At 36.3% G+C, this 26,811-nt stretch overlaps 1 protein-coding gene across 1 annotated transcript; it reads right to left on the minus strand.

The window, feature by feature from the left end:
* Nucleotides 1-20,545: 20,545 nt before the first annotated feature.
* LOC149019031 (toll/interleukin-1 receptor-like protein) lies at nt 20,546-22,217 on the minus strand. The gene is made up of 2 exons (XM_089154462.1): nt 21,636-22,217; nt 20,546-20,856 (listed from the first exon to the last, which is right to left on the minus strand). Exons 1-2 carry the CDS (start codon nt 22,118-22,120, stop codon nt 20,736-20,738), a joined length of 606 nt encoding a protein of 201 aa, XP_089010588.1. The 5' UTR covers nt 22,121-22,217; the 3' UTR covers nt 20,546-20,735.
* Between the last annotated feature and the right edge of the window lie 4,594 nt (nt 22,218-26,811).

Below are 26,811 nucleotides of genomic sequence, written 5' to 3' on the forward strand. Positions count from 1 at the left end.
CAGATTGATAGGATGGATAGAATGCAAATATTCAGTTGACATAAAACCCATAAGCCTCATTTTTCCAGCTTTCCTAGAGCAGGGGATGATAGCAATAGATTTATAGTAAGCCATTGGGTTGGGGGACGTTCACAGTGGAGACGTTCGATGTTTTTAATTCACATGTAAACATGAAGTCAATTACACGTTCAGATACGTAGTTTTGCTAAACATTTAAGAGTGAGATGAGATTGGATGCCACAAATATTCTATGATAACAGGTTCAGAAAGGCCAGGTTGAATAACAATTGAAATACCAAAATAAGAACACAAACTACCACTAGTCCTATTTAAAGTGAGATGCCCATATAGTACAAGATATTTAGGGCCTTTTTTTTTTTTTTTTTTTTTTTATCAATTCTCATTCTTAATTTTGATATTTTTTATTCTTTTGATGGGTTTGGTATCTATCATGATGCCTAGTTTTACTTAAATTTAAGAGAATGAAAAGAGAATGAAAAGGGTTTACCAAAAAAAAAAAAAGAGAATGAAAAGAATTTCAAATCCAAAATAGAGTTTTAGTCTATTATTATGGATTATAGGCCAAGAATTTATTCCAGTGGTTTTTGCTGTAGATGATTAAATCCAAATTATTCAAATGGTGCAAAATAAGGGTTTATTTGTAAACCGCATGTTTGCTCGTTGCTTAGAAAAACATTTCGCCGAAATTCGCTAAATTTCGACCGGTTTGGCTGTAGGCAAATTTGTTTTGACAACAAAACTATAAAACCGCCACAAAATAGACCTAAATGTTGCAAAAAATATCGATAATTTAGATGATATAAACCGAATTTGGATGAATTATCCACCTATTTATCTTAAATTTCCCAGATCTTCTCTCTCCTACTTCTTGCATTATTGCCATATTCCTTCGATATTTGACATATAGCAGTAAATTTTGCTTCAATCTTGACGGGTATAGCATTCTTTGTAACGATCATGTCAGATCTGGAAGTTTTTTCATCTAAGAAGTAACTATTGTTCTCCAAACTCTATGTGTGTGTGTGTTTTTTTTTTTTCTTTTCAAAATGCATGACATAATGTTATTGGATGTGTATAAAATTAAAGTGTGTTGAACACCATAGGCCGATCTACAAACTCAGTGTTGAAATTTTTTTCGCTAAATAATTTATTTTTTAGTTTTGGGAGTCAAAATTTGTATTTTTCTATACTGAAAATGCTTAATTTTTACATGATATATATGTTGTATCGTGATCGAAAAATATGTGGATCCATGGTCCAGTCTACAAACTCATGGAGTTAGAATATTTTTTCACTCAATAAATAATTATTTTATTTTTTAAAAAATATTAAAATATTAATATAAAATATAAATAATTATAATAAAAAAAAGGAAAATTAAGGAAAATGATTTTGAAAATTATAGAAATTTATGTAATAGCTATATAAGTGTTTTCAAGTGCTCCTCCTGATGATGATGATGATGATGATGATGACAATGGTGGTCTTGGTGGTGGTGAGTAGTACGAGCGGTTACATGTTCCATTATTAGAAACATAACATCCCCTGAGAGATCTACTAGAGAGACTCAGCACACGCATACCACCCAAGATGACGATCATGGTTGTAAGCTTCAACATGATCGTACTACGAGCTACACTCTACTAGGGAGGGGTGGGGGCCCTGAGGAGGAGTAGCAGCATATGCATGATTATAGTTATAGTGATGATACTTGATCAAATGGCTCATAAAACCATTTCGATCCGAGGGCAACTTATCGAGAGTGATGGGGTCTACGATCTAAGAGGAGTCTTTAGGCTCCACATCTGCTTATGGTTATGTTGTCCCTCCCGCTCATGGACACGATGGTGCATACCCGTCTTTCAGGAGTTTGCACTACTATGGGTATAATGATGGATCATCCATGACCTTGAAAGACTCTAGAGGCGCCACATGGACCACATCTACTTATGGGGGTTATGATGGTTGGGGTCATCATCATTAGAGTGTCTTGATTATCTCTCCCAGCTTAAGGACAATTGGTATGTTGGAGGCGATATACCAATATTGTTACACCCCACCCAGTCAGATCCAGCCATACCCAAATACCCGGTGGGGGGTTACACTACGGGACCAAGGTTTAGTGAAAATCCATACAGTCATATGACCTAGCATAATCAAAGGACAATAATAAATCAAGCTCAATATTAAAGTTATAAAAACTAGATTATCAATGTGGTTACAACTATCCCTTAATTAAAGTTAAAACATAATCCAAAGTTAATCAAAACTGAACATCAGAGCTTAGAAAAAAGAATTGTTTGTTTGGAGCGGAAATATCCTAGTTACTTTAATGGAAGGCGACATTGCCCCTCTCTAAAGGTTTAAGAATGAAAATAAAACACAATGCTACGAGGGACACTATCGATTCCAAATGTATCACCGATTGTCCACTAATACCCAGCTCCATAGGAGTAATCCAAGCATGGGCACGAAGCTCCATGAGATTCCACCTCCTCACAAGTCGCTCCCTCAAAATACTATGCTGATGAAAAATCATTCATTTGAATGGAATCCTCATAACTTGGAGTAAGATCTAACAGCATATACACATAAAAGGAATGAGTTCAATAGAATTCAATTAGGTCAATTTCCCATATCACACATATATGATTATTTATAATAAGATGAATAATAAAATGAATATGAATTCATGCTTCTAACTCTATCATAAAGTCTCTATGGTAGACATACATTAAGTTATACACCAGTCTCATCTAGGCAGTCTCAATCACTCTCCCTCAACAAAAGACGTCTATTGGGTTCTTTGCAATTGTTCAGTCAAGTTACATCAATCCATGGCTGGGGATAAGTCACCACTCTATCACATCAACATTTGGCTTAAGAACTAGCACATGTCAAGGACAACTTTAGGCACAATGCATAGTCATATGGTCTCGTACTACATATGGTCCGTATATCATTCCTCAACGGGAGGCATTTGTTAGATTCTATTTTTCAACCCTATGGTAGTCCACAAACATATATATGCGGACGCTCTCGTGGCTTTCCCGCAAAATTCTCACATCACGCTGAAAGCGACAGGAACCCAAGTTTTATACATATGCAACCCTATCATCTCATGATGACAGTGGGCATGCTTGATGCTCACATGACCCAACCACTGACATCATGGGTTAACTGGCTTCAATACCCCTACCGAAAGGATAGTAGTGCTAATAGAGTTATCTAGACAAATACTTTTAGACACCTAGCATTCATGTACTTAGGTCTAAGTGCACACACACAAAGTCCCAAAATCAAGCCCACACATTCACACAATTCTCATATAACGATTAATTAAAATTGATAATGGAAACAAATACAAAGTAGCATGACCTTCCGTTCATGCAAAGTCACACAAAAATTATAATAAAATACAAGATATCAAAATAATGAAGATTCAAATAACACCATCAATCATACAATATGGTTAACTATATTCCTCACCTTTCAAGCTTATATAAATCTCCAAAGTTCCAAAGAAATTCAAAAAAAAAAAAAAAAAAAGAAAAGAGAGAGAGAGAGAGAGAGAGAGAGTGCAATTGACCCTAAATAACCCTAGAAACATAAGAAATTAAATTAGCAATAATTGAGAATCATCGTCCGGAATCCAAGGGGGGTTAAACACGCACCCGAACAAGGGGCTGGGGGGTTGAGCCACACAGGGCCAGTCAACCGGTCCTAGTCGACCGCCTAGTCTAGGGCTCCGACTAAAGTGTTTGTTTTCATCCCCAATTCAAAAACAACTTTCATTAATCAAAGTATCAACATTTACAACGGTTGTCAACAAAGGGGGTACATAGGAAAGTTTTTACGACGAATGGAGATTTCCCTAGTATCTAGCAACCCCATGAATTATATATTGAATAGTCTAAAATCCAATATATGAGACAAATTATATATACACAAGTAACAACGGATTTTCGCGGTTTGAGGAAAATAATATATTAAATATAACAGGCACTGGAAATGTGGTCTTTATTTTTTGGCCAAATAGAGATTCATTGAAATACCTCTAGATTAAATCTAAAGGAAATAATAGAAGAGTTTATAATACACAAAGGAGGAGAATCCCTCCATATTCGACTTAACTGAAGAATCCTGGCCCCTTTAGCAAGAAAGTCAGCATGATGATTGTTAGATCTATTCACAAAAACAAAACGAACAAAATTAAAACAATCCGATAGCCTTTTAATTTCTTGAACCAGATCACAACTAACCCAGTCCAAAGACTAAGGTTGGCCATTTAAGAAAACACCATTCGAATAACATATACATTAGATAAACCCTATGCTACAGACTTCAACTTCCATAGCAAAAATAGTATGTTGAATAGCACGGCTTCTAAGAACCATGGACCGAAATGTCATCTGGTGTTGTCGTGTCGGTGCCTGGCGACACAAGCGATATTTCGGTGAAATTAATGTGCTATAAAACACAAGGGATAGAAGTAATTAACGTGTGATAGAAGAGGGACAGGTCTTTTACGTTTTACCTTTAATTAATGTAATATAAAAACAAAAACAGGAGAGAGACTTTAACTTTCACGGGTTTCAAAATCGGACTTTAACTTTCACGGATTTCAAAATCCAATTTACCATAAAGCTAATCCATGCCCACGCACACCCTATTTTGTTATTTCAGAAGCACTTTTGCACCTCTGCAGTCTGCACTTCATCTTCTTCATCTTTTTCACTTCTACTTCATCGTCAAATCGTGAAAGTCACCGAAATGTTTGAAGAAAAGTTTGAATAACTCCAAAGAGCAAGCAAGGTGAAGCGAAATTAAATCATTGAAGCACCTACTCACATGAAAACGAACACAGAGGGAGAATTTGCTCATTCCAGCGATAGACAGTTCACACAGTTCACGCAGTTCAAATCTTTGTTTCTGCAACTCATTTTAGTTGACTTTTACCTCTAATAATTTGTTTTCGAACCAAATATCGTTAAGTTTCGAGCGACTTTTGCTGGTTCGTCGGAGAATCGACGACTTTCTGGCGATCTTTCGCCAATAAAATGAATTTATCATGTCACTGGGGGTTTCATGTCGCCCCTAGCGACACCTCGAAATATCGACACACGTACCTAACTAAGAACCATAGTATGAGATGGACTTTTACGTACCAAATAATATATTAAATACCACGGCTCCTGAAATCTGTTTTATGAGATGGACTTATGGCATCGGAATCCAACGCTGTCGCAAATTGTATATAAGTATACCATGGCTTTGAGAACCCTTGTATGAGATGGATTTTATACTGCGGAATTTGACATCCATAGCAAATATTACATTTTTTTTATTTCTTTCTTTTTTGTGCTAAAAAACATTTATTTGAAGGAACATAGCAAACATTACATTGAATACCAAAACTTTTGACATTAGTGTGATGGACTTAATGCTAGGGAAGTTGATTTCCATGGCAAATACGCTATTGAATATGATTGTTTCTTATTATCATTACATTACACTACCTTTTACCACAGTTACCTTCCATGGTAAAGTCCGTCACAATTGCCTTCTTTTCTTATAGTATACTTTAGATCAAAAACCCCCCACCAATCATTTAAACTAAAATCACCAAAGTAACCACTCTTTCCAGGTTTACCCCAAAAACTTAAAAAAAAAAAATCTAAAGTCACCAAATTAACCACCCTTCGAGACGATGCCTTGAAGTTTCTCCAGAAAAAGTATGAAAAACACATTCCATGCGTTCGAGAAACCAACCACACGGAATGAGGGGCTCTGTTGTGGATAGCATAAATCCTGAGTACCCACTCGGGAGTGACACACCCCCACTCGGGGTAGAGAAATCATCTTAAGAGGATTCAGAGAATCCCCTCTGGAGTAAAACACATATCCTTCGGGACATGTGTCTTTTGCATGCTCAGGAGGAATGGTGCTCTCTCATGAGAGAGACAGAAAACCCCCTCTGGAGGAAGCTTATTGACCCCCTTAGGAGGAAACATATCCACCCCTTCAAGGAACATGTTCGGAATCAGCTTAAGAATCCTACTTGGACTAAGTTCAAGAGTGACGTTTCAGATGGCCAAGTCATAAGAGTTAGTTACAGATAACTACTCAGCAAGGCCGTTCCGAGAATTGGGGAGATGAGTTATCAGATAACGACTCTATCTAGTTCGACTAAGAAGGAGCCGTAACTCCGAAGATATTTCACTCACTCTTCAACTGACGATCCGAAACTCAAGGAAGCACCGCCTCCAGGTATCTTCTATACAAACCCACATCCAACACGGAGAAAGGTACATGATTCATCTGATCATTTATTCATTACGTTCTTGAGAACTCTGATTGTTGCCTAGGCTGACTTGGGCGTCGGAGGCGGTACCCCGGCCAAAACTTTGCCGGACCATTCTTATTTTCTTTGTGTGTGCAGGCATCTCAGTTATTCTAAACTTGGCTGAGGAATTCTTAAGGTGATCATCTCAGTATCCAGCCCTCAAAGAAGTTCTAGACACAACAGGCTGATCTCAAGAAAAGTAAGTACCGACCAAAGTTGTAAAAACCCGATTGGGCCATTGAAGCTTTGAAAGTTGTAAGTCACTCGAGCATTCCCCTATTCAAGAAAAAAAAACATGGAAAATAGGACCCAAAGCCAAAAGCCCTTATTTCTAGCCTAATAGCTAAAGGGAGAAACTCTACTGCAACTTGCATGCCAGGAGGACAAAGCAAGAAATTCACGTACTTCGAATATGAGATTTCCTCGGAGGTCTTAATGGCTTTGGTAAGGAAAGTCTTAAAACCAGCCTGCAGTTTGGTCTTGTTCTTCCCTCTATGCCAAGAGAAACCGTAAGAAAGAATTTTGAGATCCCATGATATGTTTATGTCCATTTTGATACAATTGAAGTGAATACACTATGCATCGCCCTATCTCATTACCAACCAAAGCTGGGACGATCCTATCTACCTCTGTTTTTTGCCCATAGCCAACTCTCATCATTCACTTCGTTTTAATAGCGTTAAGAATTCTTCTTAACAAATATCAAAATTATAACTAAAGATTCTTTAGACACAAATTATCAAAAGAAATCCATGACACTAAGAATTATTCTGTCTAATTATAAGAAAAGCTAAAGTCCACATGCATTTTGCACATGAGAGTGAACTAGTTTTTTTTTTTAGGAACAAACTGGGCTTCATTGATTAGGAACAACTTTTGGGTTGGGTAATATATATGTTTGGCCTTTGATCACATTGACTTATTATAATTGAGGATCTCTACGGTCTTAAAAGTATAAGATGGCATAAGGGTTTAGCAAGTTTGTTTCTTTATCAATGGAGTAGTAGTAGGATGGTTAGGAACTTGCTTCTCAGTGGAGAGGTCATGAGTTCAACTCCTAGTGGCCGCATATGTAATATCCCAGCGACTCAGGCCAGGGGGTAAATTTGTAGTCATCCTTCACTCCTCTACTACCTGGTTTAGGGTTTAGAGAATGGGGGCGATCGGGAAGACGGTGCTGGATTCAGGATGGCTAGCTGCAAGATCTACTGAAATTAATCTTGATTCTTGATGGAGTTCAGCTCACCACTACAGAGAGACAGAGCATGCTGTTGCAGCTTTGCAGGGCACACATATGTCAATTAGGGAAACCGAAATTGCCAGAGAGCAGAGAGAGAGAGAGAGAGCTCACATGTTTTTGCAGCGAGAGAGAGGGTTTTTGCAGCGGGTTATGCAGAGAGAGAGATTGTCGGAGATGGGTTTTTGCAACGGCTTTTGCAGAGATCGATCTCTAGAGATGGGTTTTTGGAGAGATCGTTGGAGATGGCTACGGATTTTTGCAGCAAGAGAGATTGGCGGTGGCAGGAACTCCACAAAATCGCTGGAATGTTGCTGCTAGCCCACTGCGGGAGATTCTCACTCCAATCGATTTCTCTCAAGTCTCAACAGCACAGAATCGTTACTCCTCCACTACCATATCTTCTCTCCATGGTTCTAGGGTTTAGAGAACTCCTGGTCGTTCCATGCGAACGATTCGTTCCAATTTCTCCCAAGATGATTCTTGTAACTCATTTGCTTCTGCCACCGACGGTAATTCTGGAGTAGTTTATGAGAATTTGTCGGAATCTGTGATCGATTTTAGACTGAGAGAGCTCGCTTTAGAGACGAACAAGCTAGAGAAGTCCTCTGTTCCTAAATCCGATCTTCTCGAACTCTCTCAAGTTTTCACTGAGTTTTCTGTTTGCAGCGACATCTCCGGTGATTGCAGAGATTAGCTTGCCTTTCGTCACCTGATTAGAGGGAGAGAGCAGTGAAGTTTTTCCGTCATCTGAGTCGGAGAAGGTGAAGAGCGGCAACGGTAGTTCGATTTCGGTCGATATTTCGCCGTTCACGATTTTCCGGCGATTTTTCGACCACTTTTCGACGACTTTCGGTTGATGTCGTGTCGAAGTCCAGTGTCGTATCGCCCTGCAGCAACATTCCGATTTATCGCGACATTTTGGCTATAAATCGGCGACATAATGTACCATGGTCTTACTCTCGACTCAAAAGTTTCACCTTTGATTTTCCTAGAGAAGTGAACCCATACCTCTTCCCTACTCTTATTTTAAAATTATCAAATTACCCTCTACTTTTGTCCCTTTAGCTGATTAAAGTAATTTTATTCTCTTTTTTTATTTTTTTTTCCTTATAAAAATTAGGTGATGTGATATTAATATGCCTAAGCCAGAGTCGAACCCACGACCTCTTCAATAAGAGGGGTTGGTTTCAACCACTAAAATAGTTCTGTATGGACTCCTTTATTTTTACATTCCTCTTTTTATATATAAATTTTTAGTTTTAATTTTTATTTTATTTTCATTTTCATTTTCATTTTCCTTTGATGAATTCTCAAAAAAGGAGAAATTAGAAGAAAGTATATCTAATCATGTTTAATAGATTTATGATAAAAGATGGAGGAAGAAGTAATAAAAAAAAAAAAAAGTAGTAAATATATCTAAGAACATTTAATGGATTCATATGAAAAAAAAAAATTTGTTTAAAAGAGGAAGAAAGGAAATATAAAATTGAAAAAGTATATCTAGGCATGTGACTCAAATTTCGATCATTCACGCAAATTTTCTTTGTTGTTGAGAGCAGAAAACAGATTTTGTATTTTCTTGTTTATAAGCAGTTAACACACCAAATTTGATCCTTGTGCCGCGCCTGCTTCCTCTCCCTCCTACCGCTGGGTAAAACAAAACCACAATGTGCGTGCAGTTACTCAATTGAAGTAGGCCATGTGTGTCAGATGATGTAACAAATTTCAGATGGAAATCTGTACATAAATCATCCCAAGACCCAAGTTATGGTGTTACCTAAGCAGAACATATGGTGAGCTTGTTATGTTTCAAGCTTCACAACTCATTACTTTGCTTCTTGAGTATCTCACAAGGTTTCTTTACGAAGAACTTTATATCAAAAATCCCAGGGCAGAGTTGAAATCTTACACATAACACATACGAATAAGAAAGAGGGATTCAGATTTTCAATTTAACATTCAAATTACGGACAGTGTAAGATTATATTTTTTATATAGTCAAACCCTCCCAGGGTCCCACCCCAGGTAGTATCTCGCCTCAGTCATGATACTGAAGGAACTGATACAACAGAAGACCTCTTTCATGAAGGACGACCAGCAACGTGAAAGAAGCCCGGGCTAAGGCTAGGGGTGTCAACAGGCTGGGTGGTCTGTCTAAATCCAAGCCTACTCCAAAGACCTAAACCCCAAAACCCACATCCTACCCAACCATACAAAGATTTGAGAACCCCAAACCCAATACCCTGAGTTACCCTGTCTTTCACCAAAAAAAAAAAAGAGTTACCCTGTCACTTTGACAAGGTTGGGTTAACCCTCTCTTTACATTGACTTGGTCCAGATTTTTAAACCTGAAAACAAAACAAAATACTTGGGTTAGTGGCACCCAAGAGATTGCAACTCTTAACCTCTTGTCAGTTGTTAAGTGTTAGTGTTTGCTAAGTGTTGTGGGGAACTAAGGTTCCGAGTCCCCCCCCCCCGGGAGAGATACACCTCCCTCGGGCTAGTGCATCTCTTCCCTCATAAAGGGTCCCGAGTGCCTCACTCGGGACGGATGCACCCCTTTGGGTTGTCTGATTTCTTCCTTGAAGAAGGTCCCGAGGGCTTTATTCGGGAGAGACACCTCTCATATGGAATGGCTCACCTCATCCTTGAAGAAGGTCCCAAGGGCCTCATTCGGGAGAGATACCTCCCTCTTGGGCAGGTTCATTTCTTCGTTGGAGAAAGGTCCCGAGTGCCACACTTGGAAAAAATATATATCTATATCCAATTCAAGCTTTTCTCAGAAGACTCTCTTGACCAAGTCAAGAAAAGTTAGTTACGCATAAACACTCAGCATATCTATTCCGAGAATTGGGGAGGTGAGTCAGCATAACGGCACTATCAGGTGCGACAAAGAAGGAGCCGCTATTCCACTACTCCACTCACTCCTCAACTGTCGATCCGAAACTTAAGGAATCGCCGCCTCCAGGTAACCTCTATATAAACCCACCTCCTACATGGAGAAAGGTACGAGAACTTTCATCTGAGTAATTATTCATTACGTTCTTTAGAACTCTCTCAAGAACCATTATTGTTGCCTAGGCTGACCTTGAGCGTCGGAGGCGGTTCCTCGGCCAAAACTAGGCCGGACCGTTCTTGCTTTCTTTGTGTGTGCAGGCATCCTAGTTATTCCTACTTGGTTGGCGAGCTCTTAAGGTGGTCATCTCAATATCCGGCTCTCGAAGAAGTTCTAGACGCAACACTAAGCAAGCCAATCCATTAAGATAGATAGATAGTTCAATACTAGATTAAATTATTATTCAAACTCAATTTGCACATAAATTTGACTAACTTAACAACACAGGTTCAGGTAGGGCCGAGCTAGGTTGGCCCAAGGGCTAAACCTGAAGCCTACCCGACCCTACCAATGCTAGTTATTTGCTTACCTAAACCCTCGCTAATTTGGATTATAAAAGTCTAGCTGAGCTCCGGTCAGGCTCAAGGTGGGTTTGGGCTGGTTTGGGCTGGTTTGGGCTAAAGAAGGTTTTATTGACAGCCCTAGTTGTGGCATCCCTATGCCCTCCTCCAACTCTAATTGATGATTTATTTGGGTGCTTGAAAAAATCCTAAATCCGCAAGGTAATAATGGTACGGGAAAGAGATGTGAAGAAAAAGTTGAGTTTGTTTGTGCCGAGGAGACGTCTGGAAAATTCTCGATGATGGTCCTTGCTTTCATTCCCCAATAGAATTGGGTTAACAATTATGAGTGATTTGATTCGAGAGACTTTGGACAATGTGAGATAGTGCTTTGTTGGATGTGCAATGCCTTTGGAAAACCTACATTGGGAAGTGTGTATTATAGTGACATCAAAGTCAAAATTGCTCGGGTCATGCGCATGACCGTCAAGCCAAGATTTCGGACCGTCAGATCCAAAATTTCGGTCGAAATTTCGATCACGACCATTGAAAATTTGGACCGACGGCCCATTGTGTTTGGCTTGACGATCCTACACGATTAATAATGCGCTGGACCCAAGCAAAATCCCATCAAAGAGGTCTTTTGTGACCATGGTTGTAATAACCCCCGTATTTCTAACCCGAGATCCGTATTTCAGGTCTGAGAACCCGAAGGTCTAGTCGGATAAGTATGTGGAGTGTCCAGATTGAAGTCCAAGATCCGTATCCTGAACCCATGGATCTGGATCCTTTGTCTGAAGAGCCTGCCTTGCTTGGTTTTTGGAATTCTAGAAGTCAAATGTGGTTCGGAGATGTCCGGAATGAAGGTAAGATCTCCCCCATCTCTTCTTTAGGGCTAGGTTGGATTTGGGTATCAACCCCCTAGCAAAAGCACCCTTGTATGGCAAATTACATGGGGGCAGTTGCTAGTGGCGGTCGATTAAATCAAGCGACTGCCTGGTCTGTTTTCGGGGATTTTGCCCTATTTTGCCCCCTGACTTCTATAAAAGGCAACCCTCGTCTAAGTAACGAATATTTTATTCGTGGTTGCTAAATTTAGAGGTTAGACGGTTGCGGGGACGCTTCGAAAGTGGATCTGAAGTGCTGGCAGTGACTTGGAGATCAATCCTTTCCTTTTCTGGACTTTCGGCGTGAGGTAATGAATTAATCATTTGTTCTTTACTCTCTTTGTCCATTAAATTAGTATTAACCAATCCCCTCGTCTTTGTGGTTACCCCCTTGGATCATTGTGACTCTCTTTCCAATCTACTTGAGATGAATTACCCGTAAACGAAACCCTGTTTTCGTGAGAAGGATAATCCATTCAAGGGGAGAGTTCTGGGTAATCTATTGATGGTAATGGTTAGTTTTCCCTCACCCTCTAGCTTAGGGAGTATTAGATTTGAGACTTAGGTCATGATTACTCGAAACCCGGATTGAAAACGAGTGATCAGAGGCCTGAGTTTCGGATTGAAACTCTCTGTTTTTGGGGCGGTCACTAGTGGCGGTCGCTCAACTTAAGCGACCTACTGGTAAACAGAGACCAAATGGTATTTGGTTCTGATTCAAATTGCTTCATTTAACTTATATGTTATTATAACCCTGTGTATAGGTATTCACTATTTGAAAGAAAAGTCTTATAATAGTTAACGGATTCCATTTTGCGAACAATTCACTTATATGCAAGTAAGGACAATTCATCCTATCTTTTGAATAGACTTGTAATATGTTGATCTAGTGTCTATTTAGAATTGTATTTCTTTATATATGCTGCTGTATTCATGTCTTAAATATAAATCATATTACTTTACTGCTGTCTGTCTTACTTACATACATATTGTGTTGATTATGAATGTTATGTATTGATGATAGTTGGTATATGGTTCGGATGGATGAAGTATCTATTTTTGGGATATCTTAGCTAGGGATATCAGAAGGTTGTGGAATGGGACACATGCCTGCTGATGTCTCCATCATTGTCTTTACTATTTGATGACATTATTAGGTAGAGTCTAGAATTGCATGGCTAGGTACCCCACATGCTACTACCCTTTCGGTAGGGGGATTGAAACCGAGTGACCCTTGATGACAGTGAGGAGACATTGGTCCACTGTTAGTCATGTAAATGGTAGGGTTGCATATGTTAGGGTTGGGCTTATGGATGTCCAAGGATCGGACCGGGTGTCGTGAGGAATCATGAGAGCATCCACCCCAATAATATGTGGATGACCATAGGGTTAAGGAGTGGAGTCCAACAGCGGTAACCAGTCCATGAGGATTCTCTCTCCTAGGTTGCGAAGGATACTTAACCGAGTTGGTTGGTGCCATAGGGGATGTATCTGGACTTTATGTAGACATGTAACCAGTATGACCTTGCATTGGATTAGAAACTCCGACATGCACCAGTACTCATTACCAATGGTCGTGGTAAGAGAGTGTTGACTTAACCCCCAGCCATGGAAATGAGAGCCAAGTGTGGACTTCCCTTTTTCCCAGGATCCCTACAGAGGTAACCAGTCCTTGCCGGATCAGAGTGATGAGACTTACCCAAAGGAGGGCTGGTGTATAACTTAAAGCATGTCAACTATTAGAGACTTGCATAGTTAGAAATCATAATATCATTCATACTTGCATTCATTCATATTATTTATGTATCTTGGCATTGTTGGATAATTGATGGGAGTTGTGATTGTTTCTTACTGAGTTCTCTAGAACTCACGTCTTTATTTTGTATATGTTTATTAGCCTACACAGAAGAATGAATTATACAGGAAGATGGACTGGTTTCCTATAAAGGAACCATCACGTATGAAGAAGATGTGGCACCGTCAGTGGGAGATGGAAATAGCATGTGCGGGAGCTCCTGCAGCTGCATGGAGTGCGCTTATCGCACCTATTGATGGTCAAGAGACGAAGGTGGTCAGAAAGTTCGCTCAGCGAATAGAGAATAACTAAAGGACACCCTACCTTGAGATTCATGAGAAACACTTTTTAAACTTAAAAAAGGAAACTAGGAAAAAATTGATATAACTCTTTTGTTTACTTCTGCTGAACCTTTATTCATTTTATTCATTATTTCTTTCCTTTATTATTGTTATTGGAGTATTTGGACTCCTGTAATTCTTTTAATTCAGTTATTGAATAATCTTTGCTCTTGATTATCTTTATTTGTCTTAAATATTGTTGATAGACTAAAACCTTGGATCTTGTGACTGATTGCACCTACAGGTTGTCGGGCGGGTAACCAAGACCGGCAGGTGAGGTGTGACAATGGTGCACAGATCAAATGACAACGATGAGTGCTTTACATTGACATTCTTTATCTTGTGGGAACTTGCATGCTCCCCTAGATCTGCTTGGGGACTTCAACTCTCATTGTTCTCTAGATGAGAAGATTGGTGGGGGCAGAATCTTCCACTAGAACTATTCTTCTACTCACATCTTGCACAGTGAGTGCAGCCGTGCAGGGCTTGTGTATCATTGGATGGAGCCCTCTGATTTCTTCCCACTGGTATGATACCCCAACTAGAACCCTTACTTGATGCTACGAAAATGTACGTGGGGGCATTCTTGGACAATTCTCAGGTGTTAGTAGAAAGTTAGAAGCTATGCTCCAATAACCCTTCGGGAAGGGATTTTTTGGGAATTATTTCTCATTATTGAAGCACGAGTTAGTTTTTCTCAATATGAGAATGAAATGGAAAAGCACGACATTGGCTTCATAAGAGTATTCTTTTCCATACACATTTGTGGTCCTTCAGGAAGGAATGTTCTCTCTTATGTTATCCAAGATGCATTCGTGTCCTCTGGAAGATGCCATCTATTCTAGGGTACTTTTTTGATTTACCATTCAAGTTAACATAAGGATGAGATTATATCCATATATGATCAAATCCTCCCATATAACCAGTAGGAGATTGAGTCATACATCCAGGGGAAGGTCAATTTAAGTGATTGACCTACTAGGTGGGTTGCACCTCATCCACGTTTGCCTCTTGGATGTGTCCAACTACGGGTAAAACTTAAATTAAAAAGAAAAAAAAAAGAAAAGAGCACACAAAGGATGTACGAACTCAAGCATACTCCAAATCATCTCTGTTGAGACGTTGTTGAGGAATCTGCAAATACACTTGATCTTACAATTCTTCTTGAGAGTTGAAACGTACCAAAGGTACTTTCTTTAAGGTATTTAAAGACCCCGATTTGTGCAATACAGGTTCTACAGTGTCTTCACCCCAAGATCAGTCAGCCCAACCTTTAAGGTTGCACCCCAGAAAGGTCACTTAAGATGTATCAGGTAATGTTCACTGCTTGACAGAACAACAACAGGGAGAGAGAGAAAGAAAGAGGAGGAGAAATTCAATGTACAGAATGAACACGAAACTGAGTTTATATAGAGCCCCAAAGGCTATGGGTGAAAGGGTAAAGTACCTCTCTTTGTAAGAGTACCTTTCAGCTCAACTCCCTTCAGGAAGGTACCTATCCGGTGACCTCCTGCGCAGAAGAGTAATTCTCTAATGGCATCTCCACGTATTCACCCAGCAGTGGGCTCTCCAGAATAGGGCCCATAACAAAATGGGCCTACCAGATCAAAGCCCACGCCCCAAATCCCCTAATTATAGGAGGATTCAGGCTCGATTCGTGTCGCCCAAATTAATAATTTATGGGCCCTTACTATATATAAACCATATGATCAGATCATCTCAACCCGATGTGGGACTAAATAAAACCATGGATAAAATACACGATTAAAATAGATATTTATATAAAATAACATTAATAAGTTTTAAACATATTTACAACAATCTCTCAAATGTGTAGCCTTTTATATAGGTACTAAGGCCCAAGACCTACTGAAGTACTATATCAAAAAAATTCGCCTATAAACATAACACTTCACTCGGAGACAACAATATTGCAACCAATCCGAATGCACCAAATTCAACATCTTGAATGGCTTATAAGTAGCATCGCTAATCATGTTTCTATTAAAAACATGGAACTCGCACAACAATGATTCTTAAGACAGACTATGGAGTTAAAAATGTATACAAGAAAGCAATTAAAAAAATTGGGGAAATTTTAGGCACCCCCAAAAATTTATCACATTAGCAGAGACACCTCAAAATATGTCTCTTGAAATGGCATAATAGTACACTCCATTAGTAGATTCCGTTAAGCTACGTTTAAATAATTCACAATTCCTAAATTACGCTTAATATTTTGTAACTTTATAACAATACCCTTAAGCACTTGTTTCTAATTTTTTTTGTGCGTGTGTTTTTACAATATTGCCTTTGCTGGAATTTTAATTTTAATTCAATAAATCCAAATAATAGCCCTTGCTTTTCATCTCGAAGAGCTTCCTTCCCTTAATTACTCTTCAGATGATCTTGCATTCTTCACCATTTGCTCCGTTCTTCGTTCGTTGCCGAGTGCTCAATCATTGATGTCATGCACTTTGCAAAGGCAGTTTTTCTTCACCAATTCCAGGGGCGAACCATCCTCTTTCTCCATTTTTCCTTCTTCCTACAATCTCCAAGAAGTTTTGCCCATTCAGCTCTTCCCTTTTTCTTAAAATTTGATAAGGAAGGGAAAAAAGATTCGGACCGCACAAGTTCGGTTTTTGCATTTAGACATGGGATCGAAAAGAAAAATAAAAAGCGATAACTTGTTCTATTTTTACTATAGTTTTTGCTAGTTCATATATATTTCCTTTTTAGTAAGAATGCTTGATTTTTTTAATAAAAAAATTATAGATTCTTTTTGGTAATATAGAAATCTTAGATTTTGATGGAGAATAAGAAAAGATAAAGAATATGTTGGTCTTTTTGAGTTATTATATGTAAAACAGGATAAAAACGTAATTGTAATTTTTTGTGCAAAAATATTACTAAGAATATATTTGACTTTTCTTCTAATTCAATTTACCATTTTGACAGAAAAAATGGGCGACTGCCAGTTTAAGAGACATTCTAGGATGTCGACATTCTAGGATGTCTTTGTCAATATAATATACTTTTGAGATGTCTATAATTTTAACTATAGATTTTGGAGTGTCCTTGTGATTTTCCCAAAAGAATATGGATGAAATGATTCAAAAGTCAATAAAGAAGAAAGCATCAATTATATAAGAAAATTCATTTTTCTTTTTCCATCAAAATTAATTTTTATATGATCCCTCCCAAAAAATAAGGAAATATTAAATAATTTTCCATGGACAAAACTAAGAAAAAGACGATGCAAGTGATCATAGTCAGTAAGAAACTCCCATTTGTTCCCTCATTTTAATTTTCCATAATAGACAATCCAGATGTACTAAGAATAAGTTTCCTTAGTTTTACATCATCTTGGGTCATTAATAAAAAAGTATTTTTAACATCCATTAATCATACAAAACAGCAAAGTAGCAGTGAATAATTCAAGAAAAGAAAGAAAAGAAGTTGCATAAAAAAAAAAAAATGCAATATATCATGTCTCAATTTACCTTCCTCTTCTACAGTTCTACCCAAAAATAAAAATACCTTCTCTAATTGAAAATATAAAACAAAGCACAGATATGTCAACTTAAAATAAAGTATCTACAATAAGTGGCTTTCATGTCCTTTTAATTATAGATCTTTTATTGATCTAGTTAACAAACTTATGTATATTACTAGAGAACAAATTAGACGTCAAATTAAATTTCCAAAGTTATTACCATAAAATGAGTAGATTGAAGAAATGCAGTATGTGTTTGGTAACGTTTTCGTTCTGAGAAACCAGTTCTTATGCAAAACCGTTTTTTAATGTTTCTGTACTAAAAAACCGTTCTTTGCTTGAAAATGGACGTTTGATAAATCCATTCTAAAAATATTTTTAGAACACTAATAAAATATGTTGGTTTTTTTTTTTTTTGTTGAAAAATAAGTTGGTGTTTGATAAATTGTTCTGAGGCTTCAATTTGAACCAATTTTATCACTTCCGTTTCTGTTCTTTGGTAAAAACATATTTTTGATGTTCTGCAAAAAGCGTTTATAGAACACTTTTCTGACTGGTCCATTCTTAAAGAACAAAAGAACGAATCGTTTTATCAAACGCCTCTAACCCGTTTTTCCGTTCTTCCATTCCTAAAGAACAGAAGAATGCCAAAAACGTTTTTTTAAGAACATTATCAACCACGCCTGCAATAACTTGTTTAGTTTCTCTATTTTAGTCCTATAACTCAAAAGGTACATGATCAAGTCTTGTCATTCTTTTATGAGACATGGAATACACGGCTTTTGACAAGTCTTAAAATTTTGATGCTGACTTAGAGTGACACTCCTTGGTCAGAATTTGATTTTATTCACTGAATGCATGTCGATCCATGACTTGAAGATAGGAGGAGTCAGAGTCTGAATCCTCAATCCGCCGGGGGAGTACTTTGTGCTCCCTGATCGCTTTATCACCACAAATTACAAGGGGGCCCAGGGATTGGGTGATGGGAGTTTTTTTTTTTTATTATTAATTTTTTACCAGTGGGGCCCACCGATTTTGTGGTGGTAAAACCGGGTGATGATCCAGATTTGGTGAGTCAAACTAAATGCCACAAATGCCTTTTAAATATCATATATTTTTTTAATTTAATAAAATAAATAATTAATTTTGCCCCATGCATTATAGCATAATTATTAAAAGAGCTCTGCTCTTTATGAAATTACAATTGTCCCCTTATTCTAATGGTGTTAGGAAACCATTACAGTTGAATATTTAATGTCTATTTTCCTTTCTAAAATTAAAAAGCCCAAAAACAACATTACTTTCATTTAAAATATATATATATCATAAAAAATATAAAATATTCAATGTTTCCTAAGGAAATTTGCAAAAAAAATGGATTCTTTGTGTCACAAGTTTTAGCTTCGGCATACTAATTTAGGTAAACATCTCATTCTAATAGCTTGGAATAAGTGTTGTCTTCCTAAAAAGAATGCAAGTTTGAGCTCAAAGAACTAGAGGATGTTAAGCAAGCCCTACTCCTTAAGCAATGGTGGAGACTCATTAATGAACCTGACTCTGTGTGGGCTAGGTGCTTTAGGACTAAATACTTCCCAAAAACCTCCAAGTAGACCAGCTCTTGTTTGGAATGGCTTGAAAATTATTCGGGAGCTTGCAGGGATGGTCTTTAGGAAGGTGGGGAATGGACATTATACCTTCTTTTGGATTGATCCTTGGGTGAAATCAATCCAGAACCCTACTATTGGTGAAATCAATCATCATTTCCAACCTAGAATCGTTAGCTTGGTTAAGTTGATACAAAGAAGATCTTCTTTGACAAAAGAAATCAAATTATCTTTTCCAACCTTGCCTAATTTGGCCATCAATAGTATGTATTTCTCTTAATCAGAATACAAACTACTAGATTTCACAACTTTCTACAAATGTTTGTTTAAACTTGCTTACAATAGATTATTGACTCAAAAGTGTGCAAAGCATTGTGCTCTCAACAAAACATGGTGGACATTCTTTTGGAAATTCAACATTCACCCTAAGTTTAAACTATTTTTTTGGCGTTGTTTGCATGCAAGGATCCCTCCTGTTAAGGCAGTCATCGCCCGATGGTCAACAATCCAATTTGATTGTGCTCTATGTGGCAAATGCAAGGAGAGGCTATGGTATGTGCTTATGGACTGGGAATGGAGTAGATGCATCTAGGCATTAGGACCCTTAGGCCTTATAATGGATTATATGCATCACAATAATCTTATGCAGCTTTGCACTTATATCTCATCAGTTTGGACTTAATAAACTTACACTTAAATGGTTTTTTAACATTCTTATTCTCACTTGTTATACAATCTGGTCATTTCGTTATGAGGCTATTTTTAATAGGGATAATTATTGTTGCCCTCTTGTACTCTGATTTTATTACTACTTTATCCCCTTTACTTTTTAAAATTGCTAATCCAACCTTTAACTATGTCTAAAATTACTAATGCCCCCTTCCGTTAAGCTCAGTTAGTTTACTGATGATGTGGCATCTATATATTTTTTCAAAAACCCAAAAATAACCCTACAATTATCTCTTTACTTATTTACTCTTTTGCAAGTTATAATACTATCCTTAATTAACTATGGAGAGAAATTAACTTTAAATTAAATTTTCTTTTCTAAAAAGAAACTACTGAATACAGAAAATACTTGATTTTTCTTCTTTAAAAAGAATTTGCCGAATAAAAGAAATATGTGATTAAATAAAACTTAAAATAGAAACTAAAATATTAAGAAATATCAAATGTAATTCAAAGTTGAAAATTGAAAATCTCCTAATATATGCTAACCATTGTACAAAGTGTGTGGTCCCACCAAAGCTAAAATTTATTGTAGAATATAAGATTTTAAGGATATAATTGACATTCAATATAGTTTCTAAAAATGAGGATAATGTCATATTTTTTAACTTCTTAATTTTAATAAAAGGCAAAATAGACATTACATATTTGATGTTAACAACCACTTAACACCGTTAGAAGTGAGGGGACAACAGTAATTTCATAAAGAAAGATGTTTGATTAGTAATAAAACCAAAGTACAAAGGGGCAATAATAATTATCCCTTTTTAATAATACAAAATCCAAACCCAAATAAAGATCTTGAGTTTATAAATAAATGGTCTTTAGATAAGCAAAAACACCCAACTGACAAAGGAAGGGAAGACCAAGGAGTCATCCATTATCCTCCCAACTTGTGTATTTGTATGTCTCCAACCAGATTGCCATCTTCACTCATGGGTTTCTTTTTCAATTCAGCATAAACTTTACGAACAATTTCTTCTATCACCTTTACTTCAGATCTGCATAACTCAAATATATAAAAACAGAAAAGGTAAGAAAAGAATACAGTACAGGTAAGAAAATGATATTATGTCATTTAAGTTTTTTGTATTTATCCTAGTTAAAAAACTTTGTGCAATAAATTTCTAATGTCTCATACCTTCATGGTCACTAACAACCAATATCGCTCCGAAATCATTTGCATTTTTCAGTTCTATGCATATGAGATTAATTAATTTAACCATGTAAATTAAACAAATTTTGGTAGGCAATTCATCAATCTCAATCTCAATCTCATATAGCAAACAATAACATATATCAGTAAATTAAAAAAAAAAAAAAAAAAAAAAAAAAAACTGTATCATTATTATAGATTTTCTAAACAAATATAGATGCATCTTTATGGACTGATTAACTGCATGATTTGTACCAATTATTGAACATTACTTATCATTCCAGAATTTTAAAAACATAATGTTACCGTATGGACTGATTAGTTTCTTCCTAACAGTGGTTGGAACCAAACTCAAACTAGATCAAAAAGTTACTTTTCACAAAACATGAGCACTCAAAATCAAGAACGCGGCTCAAGCAATGCTGATTAATTCTGATAAATGTTGGAAGCTTGTGTCATAAATTTCATAAGTTATCAAAAAATCATTGTGTATTATTTTCTCAATATTCCATTGAAATATATTTCTGTAAACGATACAACTAATGCAATTCTATAATTGGTGACTAAGCATAGTTTTGTAGGACATCAACTATGCTCAAGTAAAAAAGGAATTCTTTGACTTACGTTTTCTCATCGACGTGCCACCCTTTCAATTCTCCAACCTTCTTCATAGCTTCCTTCCACTTTTGCACATCATATGCAGATGCCATATTGATTTGGTGTTGCTCAAAGGCCTTCTCATGTATCCCTGTTTGGTTTCGTACATCTCTTGGTTCAACTTTGTAAAAAATAGGCATGACTATCTGTATACCTATGCATTTAGAAATCTGGGTTAGCTCGTTGAGGCACCACTTGCTCGACGGATAATTCTCTGAAAATATGGGAATGGAGATGCTTGATTCTTGGATTGCAGTGAGTAGCTCCTTCTCAATCTTGTTTCCCTTGTGAAGTTCTTCGGAGTCCCTGAAGGTTCGAATTCCAGCTGTAACTAAGGCATTGTAGAGGTGGTCGGCAAAATTGTTGCGCACATCGTTGCCATGAAAACTCAAAAATACTTCATAATTAGCAGCTAAATCAGAAGAAGAGGAGGCTTGATGTGCTGCTGCCATTTTTTCTGTCAAATATGTATCTGCTCGGAGAAGGCTTCCCTTCAAAAGTGAATATGGAGGGCAGCGTTTTGATGGGCTTAGGAATATTAATGGAACTTCAAACAATAACAAAGATGGTCTTTAATTTTAAGAAGGTTCTTACCACTTGCTTAGTATGCGTTTGGTAACGTTTCTGTTCTGAGAAACCAGTTTTTATGCAAAATCGTTTTTTAATGTTTCTGTGCTAAAAAACCGTTCTTTGCTTGAAAATGGCGTTTGATAAATCCGTTCTGAAAATATTTTCAAAACACTAATAATAGAATAAGTTGGTTTTTTTTTCTTCTTTTTTAGGTTGAAAAATAAAGTTGGTGTTTGATAAGCTCGTTTTAAAGCTTCAATTTGAACTAATTTTATCACTTTCGTTTCTGTTCTTTGGTAAAAACATCTTTTAGATGTTCTGCAAAAAGTGTTCTTTAGAACACTTTTCTTTTCTGACTGGTTCGTTCTTAAAAAATAGAAGAACGAACCGTTTTATCAAACGCCTCTAACCCGTTCTTCTGACAGAAGAACGGAACATTATCAAACGTGCCTTAAATTATCATCACCATTTGTTTCACATGGATTTCTTTGTCGTATCTCAAAAGAAAGATTTTAGCCGGTTAATTTTTTTTCTAAATAACCACTAGTAACTTTTTTTCAACACACCATCGTTGATCGCTTGACTTTCAATTTAACTCAAATGACATTTCAAGAATTTCTATATCATCACTTGTGAGTAGTCACATCATCACTAATCGTTTCAGACGACATCACATGGGTTTTTATTGTCTTTATCCTAAAAGAATGTTTCAATAAATTACTTTTTTGAAACAACCCTGTTACATTTTCCGACACACCGTCACATGATTTTTACTTTAGTGATTATAAAAGCTTTGACATGATTGCATGAAAGTATGAAACACGGGATTGTAAGAAAACAGTGAAAAGGACCAACTATTTTCGCTAGTTTTGAAAATTTAAACTTAATTTTATTCAGTTTTGATAAATGAAATATTTGGGTGCGAATTTTTGTAAAAGAAAACTCTTTTTTGGTAGGATTGTAAAAGAAAATTTATATGTAATTAATCATGTAATTTAAAAAAAAATGATATTTAAAATAACTTAAATGACTTTCTTACGTTATACTAGAGTTTTCTTTATTATTAAATAATTCATTAAAAAATAGATTTAATACATAATTATGAGTTTTTTTTAACAAATGGGTTTTAAGTTGGGATGGAGATGTTAATATGCCTTAGCAAGAATCGAATCTACGACCTCTTCATTAATAAAAGTTGTTGGTTTAAGAACAGCTCCGCGTTCGCCTATGAGTTATTTTCTATACGCTATCAATCTAAGATACAAATAATAAATATCTCAAAATCTAACATGAAATTCACTAAAGAGTTGAAAAATGTCAGATCTTCACGTGGCATTTCGTCCCGAAAAACAAGGAAATCTAGGTCCGGCCTCATGAGTCACTTTATTTGTTTAGTAAAATAAGTTAGATTGTCTAATGTAAAACAATTGTGACCAACGGGGTTGGTCCAAGTGGTAAGCAGCTTGATCCGCTTAAGTAAGGTTCTGATATCAAAACATTATGGATGCAAAAACTCCCTGCTGGGAGACTTACCCACCACAACCAGGTGTGCGATCCAGGTCGAACACTGGATTAGTTAGGACAAAACCTTGGAAACTTGGGTTGAAAAAAAAAAAAAAAAAAAAAACAATTGTCAGCGTTGATAGTTTTCTATGTCTTGAAGCTTGATCAACGGATGATTTTGATCTCACCGTTTTGTTGTCGGATGTGTTTCATGATCGGATGAGAGACAAAGGGCTGGTGATGAAACCATAGGTGTCACAGGTGCAAATATTGAGTCGAAGGTAGAGTGATTTGATTGGATAAAACAAAATCAAATTGATTTTAGAACCAGATTTATTAGCCGGTTTATAGAAAAATAAGTTTATAATTAATCAACGATTAAGATTTTTTTAGACAGGCACGTGGCGGTCATCCTGCGCCGGCCAAGAATTTTAACATAAGGACGAGATGCCATGTGATGATATGAAATTATGAATGTTGACAGCGTTGAGCCGGTGGTTATTTGTCACTGTGTTTTTTTTCCAATGATGTTGTTGGTAAATTAATAGATTTCTTTTAAAAAGATTTCACCTTTCTAAAAACGAGGACGAAATGCCATGTGATGATTTGACCTTTTTCAACTTTTCAGTGAATTTCATGTCAGCTTTTCAGATATTTATTTTCTCTATCTTAGATCGATAGTGATGGAAAATAACTTATAGCTGTATATTATATTTATTGTTTTAATAAAATATTTAATAAGAAAGAGAGCTGCTTGATAACATTAAAAAAATCATTTGAATTATTTTAAAATACTTTTTTTTTAAAATAAAATTACACGATTGGTTATATTTAAATTTTCTTTTACAAAATTTATCACCTAAATGTTTCATTTATCAAAACTGAATAAAGATTAGTTTAAATTTTCAAAACAAGCGAAAATAGTAGTTATCCACTTATCCTTTCCTTTTCACTGTTTTCTTACCATCCCGTATTTCATGCAATCATGCTGAGCAGCCATAATTACCAACTGACAATAAAGTAATAATCATGTCAGGGTGTCTCTGAAAAAGTAACTAGTGGTCATCTCTTGAAAAAAAGTAATTTACTGAAACTTTTTTAAGATAAGACAAACAAACCCATGTGATGTCGCAGAAGCAACTAGTGATAATGTGACCAAGTCACGAGTGATGATATGAATTTGTAAACTGTGCTCAAGGAAAGGGGGAGGAACTTTCTCAAAATTAAAAATCACTCTTTATTATCGTTTTAACTTTCATTTTAGGGTAATTTTCATCTGGACCCCTGACGTTTGGCCTAGGTCATTTTCAGTCAAAAAAATTGAGACTTTGCATCTACTTCCCCTGTACTATAAAAAAAGTCAATTTAAGGACAAACTATCACATCTATGACGAATTTGCCCTTTTAATTTTTACATTTTAAAGGGTTAAAGTTTATTAATTTACAAAATAAGACCCTCCATTATCTGATTTCTAAATTCCTGGTTTTACTAATTCTAAATCCTTATTTTCCTAAAAAGTTAAACCCTATAAATCAAAAAGAAAAAATAATTAACAACAAATCCCTGCTAGGGCTTCACATATTAAAAGAACACAGGGAACAAAGAAATCCAAAACCAAAATCTAGGGTTTCACGAGTATCTAAAAACCAAAAACATAAAAGAAATAAGATAGTGGAGGAGAAGAAGTGGAATCTGTTTCGTGCATACCTTTTTCTTTTTTTTTTTTCCAAGTTTTACAAGTATCTAAAAACCAAAAACACAAAAGTAATAAGATAGTGGAGGAGAAGAAGTCGAATCTTTTTTTTTTTTTTTTTTTCAATAAACTGAAAACAGTTTACTTTTTCTTTATTCCCAAGCCCCTTCTCTCACTAGCCACTCTTCTTTCGTTGGTCCGTTCTCTCTCTCCCTTCTCTCTTCTCTCTCTGAGTTTATTCCCAAGCCCCTTCTCTCACTAGCGAACTCTTTTCTCACTGGCCCGTTCTCTCTCTCTTCTCTTTTCTCTCTGAATTTGGCTCCTATGACAGAAGCGATGGAGATGGAAAATCAGAAAATTATTGGTAAAATAAGTGGGTAAAATGAATTTAAATGTGAGTAGCAAATAAGAATTTAGAATTCGTAGAACTAGGGATTTGGGAATCGGTTAATGAAAGAGGGTTTGATTTTGTAAATTTAATAAACTTTAACTCCTTAAAATGTAAATATAAAAAATTTAAATTAAAAAAAAAATAGAATAAGGGAAAATTCGTCATAGAAATTATAATTTGTCCTTAGATTGACTTTTTTCATAGTACAGGGGAGGCAGATGCAAAGTCTTAATATTTTTGGACTAAAAATGACATAGATCAAACCTCAGGGGGTCCAGATGAAAATTACCCTTCATTTTAATATTCCTAAGCTCATCAAATCAAAATTCTGCCTTCCATATTCACTTTTGTTGGGAAGCATTCTCCGAGCATACAAATATTTGATAAAAAAAATTGGCAAATAAGGGTGTCAATTGTGTACCAAACCATACCGTCTAAAATCGCATCATACCGTATCGTTCAAAATTCGGTACGGTACGTACCAAAACCGAATTTCTTGAGTACGATTCCGGTTTTAAGTACTCATACCATCGGTACGTACTGAATTGGTACTGTACCAAATTAAGAGATATAAATTGTAATTTACAATTAAAACACTTTACATTTACTCTATCCCTAATTCCCTATTTCAAATTTTCATTTCATCATTCACTCATTTTCTTAGATTTACTTATTTTGTCACTATTAATTAGATTTACTTGCTTTATCTATGTTAATTTCAAATTCTATCAATTGGTTGATCACAATTTCATTAAGATCTTAATGAACTAATAACAAAAGTGGCATAAGTTGATTCGTACCAAAATTGTACCGCAATAGATACCGTGTTTAAACTGTTTTTTCGTACCGATTTAATACCGAAACCATACCAAACCGTTTTTGTAAATACCGAAACCGTACCGTACCCTTTAAATTCGGTACGGTACAGTTCTGGTTTTCGATATTCAAAGTTGGTACCGTACCGATTGACACCCTTAATGGCAAC

The sequence above is a fragment of the Hakea prostrata genome, chromosome 4, assembly GCF_041222555.1.
Source record: "Hakea prostrata isolate BN-2017 chromosome 4, UWA_Hpros_2, whole genome shotgun sequence".
NCBI classification, from domain to species: Eukaryota; Viridiplantae; Streptophyta; class Magnoliopsida; order Proteales; family Proteaceae; genus Hakea; species Hakea prostrata.